The sequence below is a fragment of the Haliaeetus leucocephalus genome, unplaced genomic scaffold, assembly GCF_000737465.1.
Source record: "Haliaeetus leucocephalus isolate CR32 unplaced genomic scaffold, Haliaeetus_leucocephalus-4.0 Scaffold536, whole genome shotgun sequence".
NCBI lineage: Eukaryota > Metazoa > Chordata > Aves > Accipitriformes > Accipitridae > Haliaeetus > Haliaeetus leucocephalus.
In genome coordinates, this window is record NW_010972972.1 from 7,172,906 (window position 1) to 7,180,110 (window position 7,205).

General features: G+C 64.0%; 2 protein-coding genes across 7 annotated transcripts in view; one reads left to right on the plus strand and one right to left on the minus strand.

Annotated features, from left to right (window-relative positions):
- NUMA1 (nuclear mitotic apparatus protein 1) overlaps window positions 1-2,522 on the plus strand; it is a 24,259-nt gene extending 21,737 nt beyond the window's left edge. For 5 of the 6 annotated variants that reach the window (XM_010576683.1, XM_010576681.1, XM_010576677.1 and 2 more), the window contains 6 exons: window positions 75-354; window positions 456-613; window positions 778-993; window positions 1,349-1,459; window positions 1,582-1,749; window positions 1,861-2,522. In XM_010576683.1, coding sequence (XP_010574985.1) covers window positions 75-354; window positions 456-613; window positions 778-993; window positions 1,349-1,459; window positions 1,582-1,749; window positions 1,861-1,896 — 969 coding nt within the window. In that variant the 3' untranslated portion in view covers window positions 1,897-2,522. The remainder of the gene's footprint in view (window positions 1-74; window positions 355-455; window positions 614-777; window positions 994-1,348; window positions 1,460-1,581; window positions 1,750-1,860) is intronic. The other variant, XM_010576679.1, reaches the window with a different exon arrangement.
- Window positions 2,523-3,167: 645 nt separating this feature from the next.
- XRCC1 (X-ray repair complementing defective repair in Chinese hamster cells 1) lies at window positions 3,168-6,941 on the minus strand. The gene is made up of 9 exons (XM_010576684.1): window positions 6,840-6,941; window positions 6,366-6,504; window positions 6,121-6,276; window positions 5,634-5,797; window positions 5,351-5,427; window positions 4,986-5,188; window positions 4,407-4,491; window positions 4,031-4,170; window positions 3,168-3,482 (listed from the first exon to the last, which is right to left on the minus strand). Exons 1-9 carry the CDS (start codon window positions 6,882-6,884, stop codon window positions 3,253-3,255), a joined length of 1,239 nt encoding a protein of 412 aa, XP_010574986.1. The 5' UTR covers window positions 6,885-6,941; the 3' UTR covers window positions 3,168-3,252.
- Window positions 6,942-7,205: the final 264 nt, after the last annotated feature.

The window sequence follows — 7,205 nt, forward strand, 5'->3', positions numbered from 1 at the left end:
TAGATGACCTTGAAAGGTCCCTTCCAACCCAAACTGTTCCATGGTTCTATGAACTCTGGATTTCTTCCTCCCAGAAACAGGCCAAGACCGAGGAACCGGACAGTGCCAACGTCTCCTTCTGCAGCATCCCAGCGGCACGGCCCCCGAACGCCACCCCCGGCAAAGGCCGGCTGCGCTCAGCCACCTCCACCCGCTCCCTCGCCAGCTTCCCCTCCCAGGACTCCCTTGTCAAGCTGGAAACCTCCTCCCCGCAGGAGACCCCCGGCAATTCGGCGCTGCTGGGCCTCCCCGGCTACCGGCCGGTCACTCGCAGCTCCCTGAGACGCTTGCAGGGGGGGAGCAGCTCCAGCCTCGGTACGTGGGGGCAGGTTGGGTGGCTGGGCTGCTGGATGGGAGACTCTGTCCTGTCTTGGGGAGGCGGGAGGGGGCATTTCTTGCCTAGGACCCCCACTCAGCCCTCCCTGCTTTGGGTTTAGGCCGGAGCAGCATCTACCTGGGCACATGCCAGGATGAGCCGGAGCAGCTGGACGACTGGAACCGCATTGCGGAGCTACAGCAGCGTAACCGAGCCTGCCCGCCTCACCTGAAGACCTGCTACCCCCTGGAGAGCAGGGTAAGGGGAGCGGGGACGAAGGGCCTGCCCCTTCCCAGCCTCTGCTGCCCGCAGGAGGTGGTGAGGGGGATGGAGATGGGCTGGCGGGCAGCCCTGGGGGCACACAGGGCTGGGGGGAATGTTGATGGTCACCCCTTGGCAACACCTCTGCATCACCTCCCCAGCCCTCAGACTCCCTGGGGACCATCACGGACGAGGAGATGAAGACAGGTGACCCGAAGGAGACGCTGCGGCGTGCCAGCATGCAGCCCTCGCAGATCGCCGCCGGCACGGCCGCCCGGCGCAACACCCTGGGCACAGTCTGGGCCGGCGGCATCACCACCCGGCAGCAAAGGAAGCGCCTCTCGGATGAGTCCCACCAGGGCCCCGACACCCCTGAGGTGAGCTGAGCCTGCCACAAGTACCCTGGCTGGTCCCCAGCTTCCCCAGGAGCCAGGCTGGGGACAAAGGGGAGTGGTGGACAGCTGCAGATGTTCTCCAGATGTGGAGGGGGCTGCTGGGCCCCTGGGAATGGCTCCTCCTGGGGTAGAGCTGGCAGGAGGCAGCTCAAGCAGCAAAGGTCTGAGCCTTCTGCCTTCCCTGCGCCACTCCCCAGGCTCTGCTGTCCTCGATCCCTGTCCCTATCCCCTCCCCGCAGCCCCTCGGTTCCCCTCCTTGCCACCAGCTCCCTGGGAAGGGTGGCCCTAGGGCTCTCGTTCCCCAGGTGACAGTCCCGGCTTGTCCCCTCTTTTCCAGTCCAAGAAGCCGACCAGCTGCTTCCCGCGTCCGCAGACCCCCCGGGACCGCAGTGAGCGGCGCAGCTCCCAGGTCAGCCGGAGGAGCGAGCAGCAAGCCCCCAGCAAGCAGGTGAGGGGCTCGTGCTGGGCAGCAGGGCTTGGAGCAGCGAGCTCCAGAGAGGAAAAAGTGGCAGGGACCAGGGACCCCCCCCATCCTGCCCTGAGCTCACGGTCCCGTGTCCTCCTCCGCAGGCTGAGAGACGCCAGTCGATGGCGTTCAGCATCCTCAATACCCCGAAGAAGCTGGGGAACAGCCTGCTACGCCGGGCAGCCGGCCGGAAAACCACCACCAAGAACTCGCCCCGCGGCAGTGCCCGCCGCTCGCCCCGCATCGCCACCGCCAAGTCCCCCAAGGGCAAGGTAGGTACTGGCAGCCCCCTGTGGTCCCAGAGCAGGCACAGCCACCCCTAGGGCTCTGGTGGTGGGTTGGTCACAGTCGCTAACGTCCCCTTTTTGCTCTGTCCCTTCCAGGCCAGTCGCCGATCGCTCAAGGACACGAAATTCTGAGGTTCCCCCGTCCCCTGCTCTGCCCCCTCACCTCTCCCTAGCCCCCCCCCCAGTGCTGCAGGCACGTCCCCAGGGCCCAGCAGCACTGGGGGGGAATAGATGGGGCCACCTTCCCCTTGTGACACTGCCCTGCACGTCCCACCGATGCCCCTGGGGCTCCCCCGAGTGTGGCAGGGCCCCAGCACCCTTCCTGCTGTACCCAGCATCGCCCTGCTCCTGCACCCGTCTAGGACCTAGCCCAGGGCAGGGGGGATGTGCAGGGGACGAGGCCAGGAGGGGGTTGTTCCCCTGGGGGCTGCCTGTGGGCTGGAAACACCCGTGGGTGCAGGCAGTGGAGTGCAGAGTGTGACCCCGATATTTGTGCACAGCACCAGCCCTTGCTGTATGGTTGTGCCAGGCTGGGGCTGAGCCCTCCTCAGGGGGGATCCTGCAGCCCCAGGGACCGGGACAGAGGCGGGATGGAGCATCCCCAGGGCCACCACACTCCTCCCTGTGTTTGGGAGCCCCTGCGGATGGGGGGGCCAAGCCCCAGCAGGGCAGGGACTGACACCCACCCTACCTGCAGTCGCAGCCCCAGGCAGGATCCCAGCTCCCCCCTGCCTGTTCCTGCCCTCAGCAGGGGTGGGGTGAGGTGGCATTTTTAAAGTGTTTCTACTTGTAAATAAATTGTATTTTTCTCCTGCTCTGGATGTTCCTGGTTTGTTCCTCCCAGGAGCTGTTTGTGTGCTAACGGGCCACATACGCTGGCTTTGCTGGAGTGGGGGAGATGCTGCTGCTGTGGCATCGCCTACGCCAGCTGCGGGGCCAGCTTGGCAGCGGGGGTCCTGAGGGGAGGAAAAGCGTGACCACCTCCTCCTCACTGTCCCCACTGCTGCACAGGGTGCCCCAAGGCAGGACCCTCATCTGGGGAGCTCACTGCGAGACCAGGAAGCCGCAAGGGAGTTTTTCTCTTGCTTTCCTCTTTCTCTCCTTTAATTTATCCTTCTCCAGCAGCAACTCCCATCATTACAGCATTTCCCCACCCATGCCCCCCACCCCAAGCCCCGGCATCGTCCCTATGCTCCCCCAAGCCTGGCAGTGGGGATAGAAGCGGCCTCTCCATCCCCACACCAGCCTTGCCACAAATTTACCAGTACCACTACACCTCTGCCAGTGTGGCTGGCGCTCCTGCGCAGGCTCATTCCTTGCCCAAATCCTGCCCATACGCCTTGCTGTGGTACAGCCAGGTCCAGCAGCTCACTTGACGGGGCAGGCAGGGCTCTGGTCTGGCATCTCCAACAGCCGCAGCAATGCAGCTTCAGCCTGAGTGCCGCGATGGGGGGTTTGTCGTTTCCCCCCTCCGCTGTCCTCACAGCCCTACCTCACGCGGTAGGATGAGGATAGGGTGCCCGGTGTCCCTGCCTGCTCCCCGCAAGTGCTGGCGTGCCACTCTACCTCTGCCACGCTGAAGGGCAGCTCGCAGATGGGGCAGGACACCCAGGTGTCGGGGGACATCTCTGCCAGCGGGGAGGAAGGCCAGGCTGCATCAGGGTCTTCATCCCCGCAGCGGGAGGCGTGTAGGGGGAGTAGATCCAGGCTGAAGCGGCCTGCGGAAAGGGGAGATGACACGGTTGTCCCAGGCTCTCTGGTGTTGGTGTGAGCATGGGGTTTCGGCTCAACGCCCTCCCTGAAGATTCCCGCGGCAGCCTAGCACCCCGTGACAGGCTGTGATGTCCCTCCTCTGCCTGTCACAGGGCTGGTGCCATGGCATCCTGCACGAGCGGGAGTGAAGTGTCTCAGCCCCAGAGCCGCTGCTGCTTCTCCCCGAAAAGCTGAGGTTCAACACACAAGCAGGGATGGTGGAGCCAGCGGCAGCCACTGCTGTCCCCATCTGCCGCTGTCCCCTCGTCCCTCACAGCCCTTCAAACCCAACTGCCTCCGGTTTGAGCCCACCCCAGTCCTGTGGCAGGTCCACAGGCGCGGGCAGCGAGTGCTGCTGAGCTAAGGGGACTCAGCCGACGGGTGGGTGGATGGACAGACAGACGCACTGTGCTCTGCCCCAGAAGTGTGTCCTCCCCGCTCAGGTTGGCTGTGCAGACTCTGTGTTTACAGAGAGGCCGCTTCAGGCCAGAGGAGACCCCTGCCAATTACCCACCTGAGCAAATGGGGCAGATGCCCCTCTCCCCCTGATTGCTGTCCCCTCCACTGTCACCCCTCCTGGCCCGTCTCTCTCGGTGGCTGTGGGCTCTGGCTCTTCCTCCTGACCTGGACTGCCTCAAGGCAGCTGGCAGAGACCTGCAGAGGCGTTGCATGAGGAGTTATAAGCTTAGGGCTTGCTCCACTGTGTCCTGCACACCCAAAGTTGCCAAAGACCAGCCCCAGACAGGGACCAGATCCCGGCAACACACCAAAAGGGAGAGGGAAGCTGTGCCCGGGCTGCCCCATGGGCGCAGGCAAGGAGCTAGCTGGGACTCAGAGCAGAGGAATCATTGGGGTGAGGGCAGGAGAAACATGGTGACCCGAGGGATTACCTGCCCACAGGGCTGGGAGCTCTTTGCCTGCTGTCCGGCTGCCTGCGAGCTCTTGTGGGGGCTGCAGGGACGTCCTGCGCAGACCCTGGGGAACAACGGACAAGCAGTAACCCTGCCCTCCACCCAGCAGTGCCAGCTCTCCTGGTGGAAGGGGCTGGGCGAGAATTGAACCAGCGAGGTTCACAGGTGGGAAAACATCTGCATGACACGAAATAATGATCGCATCCTCCAGCTGCCCCACTACAGACAGTAAGTGGATCACAGGAGGTTTCTGGGTGAGCCGTGGGATTTACCATGATGCTGCTTTCGCACCAGCAAGGAGGGTGACTTGCCCCGAGGAAGGCCACCCTGGCCAGGACATGGCCTGCTGCCAGCGGGGCAGGGGAAACAGGATCCCTCCGGGCATGGGGAGCACCCCGGCAGCTGTGGATTCACCCCAGCCTGCCCCAGGTAGGATCCCTCCGGCCACAGGCAGAGCCCTCAGCAGGACAAGATCCCTTTAGGGGGCACGAACTAACCACATAAAGGCTCTCTGCACCGCAACATGCCCTACGCCGGCTGCAGGCAGCTCTGGCTCACCTGGCACCAGAGGGCCTCCCAGGTCCTCAGTCAGCAGCTCCGGGTCACCCCCCGGGACGCCCGTGCTGGCTCTGGGCCTCAATGCCCGGCTCCGCACCGCTGACAGCACCATCTGGGCTGGGCGGCTGAGGCGGGCTGGGCTCCAGGCGGTTGGTTCCAGCTGCTGCAGGCGGCTCTTCAGCTGCTCCTCCTCCCTCGAGCTCCTGGAGGCAGAGAGACCGTCAGCCCCACAGGGAGGTGCGAGCAGGCAGGCTGGTGGGAGCCGGGGCTCCAGGCGTCCAGGGGCTTGGAGGCAACACCTCGAGGTGGCTCCAGGCCTGGCTGCGCAGGGAGAGGACGGAGATGGACCAGATCAGGCTACTTACGAGCATGGTTCTGGAAAGAAAGTCCGGCAAAAGGCAGGGCTGGAGCGCCAGGGGCTGTCCACAGGCTTGGCATCCTCCTGCGGGATGAGGGAATGCCTTGGGGAATGGAGGCCAGCACTCCATGCCCCTCACCCCGGCCACAGCCCCCGGTTCAGCCAGGCAAGCACCCTCACGCACTCTCCACAGGGTACAGAGTGGCAGCAGCAGAGGAGAAGTCCCATCACTGCTACCTCCTGGCGGATTCCCACGGTGAGGAGCACACGGAGGGGTAAGAGGTGCCTACCAGGCCTTGCTGCAAGGGTGGGGGCGGCTGGGGGTCCTCAGGGTCCAGCGGCGTGCGCACGCGGATGAAGGACAGCCCGAATTGGCTGTGCTTGCTGAAGGGCTGGCTGCAGGTGAGCCGCAGGCGGTCCCACTTCTGCCCCACCGCCAGTGCCAGGAAGTCTGCTGCAGGGGGGCAGCAGTTGGGGTTGAGGGGGCACACCGGGGACTGCCGTCCCGGCACCATGCCCACCTCTGCTCGTCAACCTGTGCCACTGTTGTCCCTCCAGGACCAGGACACGGTGACAACTGGGGGATTACGGGCATGGGAGACGTCAGGGCAGGGGAGCAGTACTGGTACAACCCTCTACAGCAAACAGGATGGCTGTGACCCCTGGTCTCCAGCACTACTTGTCATTCCCTGGTCTCCCCGTCCCCTTCACCCACCCCCCCCCCAGCCTCTCTGCTCTGCCTTGGGCCTCTTTCCCTTCGTATCAGGTGATCTTTACCTTCTTTAAACATTCGGACCCCGCAGCGGTTGTGATCCAGCTTCGAGTCAGCCGGCGTCATCAGCGCGACGCTGGGCACCAAGGTGAGGTAGGACTGTTCAAGCGGCCATGAGGAACGTCCCACCTCGATCTGGAGAAAGGCGCAGCCACAGTTGCCTGTGTTAAGGCACAAGGGATGTGAGGTTCAGAGCTGCCGACCCCGTCCAGGGCACAGCCCTGCCTGAGCTGGTGAGGGGGGCACATACCAACGTCCACGTAGCCGATGGGACTGGCTCTCTCCAGCTGCAGCTCCACTTTCAGCTGCCTGCTGCGGTCCTGGGGGCAGCCGAGCCAGGGACGAAGGCTGTCCTCATGCAGCAAGTTCTCCACCGGGTACTTGGGATCCTGCACACGACAGCAAAGATGCCGTGCCACATGCCAGCTCCCTCCCCAACTGCCTTCCCCTTCACCTCCCATCTTGCTCCAGGCACAGGGGAGAAGCAGGGGAGACTCTGGCAACCTAGAAACAGCACTCTGCTTTTTGAGAGGGGAAGAATCACGTGTAGTTCATGCCCTTCAGCACTAATTAGTGCCCTTCAGGCAGTGCCTAACAAGGACAGCTGTGGGGCTGCACCCACCCACACCCCGTACTGAGCCTCCCCCTCCTTCAGCAGCTCAGAGGGAAACCTGACCTTTACAAACCTCCCACCCAGCCCCCCTTGAGGAAACACACTGGAGACCTGCGAGGAGAAGGACACGATGTAGCTGATTTTAACTGGAGCCATCTTGGATCCCCTGTAGACAACCCTCTGCAGGGACCGAGCTTCCTTTTGGAATCCTCCAGCACCTGGTGGGGAGAGAGGGCAGGACTGCGATGGGATCCAGCATCTCCCGGCAGGGAAGAGCCGGCGCTCCAGCTCCGGCCAAGCCTCTGCCCCTTCCCACCTGCCGTGGCACAGCTCACCCCACTTTCAAACGGTGCAAAGTGGGGGGCACTGGGGCAGCCACTCTGTTAGTCCCCATTGAGTCCAACCTCACCCCCCCAGCCCTGTAGCCTCATCCCACAACCCCTCAGCAGTCCCACTCAGTCACCCCAGAGCCCCCCA

Coding starts and splice junctions, on each gene's coding strand:
- XRCC1 (XM_010576684.1), bottom strand. CDS start 6,884: ATGGCTCCAGTTAAAATCAGCTACATCGTGTCCTTCTCCTCGCAG. Junction 5,428..5,633: donor CACCCTTGCAGCAAGGCCTG/GTAGGCACCTCT, acceptor CTCATCCCGCAG/GAGGATGCCAAGCCTGTGGA. Junction 5,189..5,350: donor TTCTTTCCAGAACCATGCTC/GTAAGTAGCCTG, acceptor CTCTGCCTCCAG/GAGCTCGAGGGAGGAGGAGC.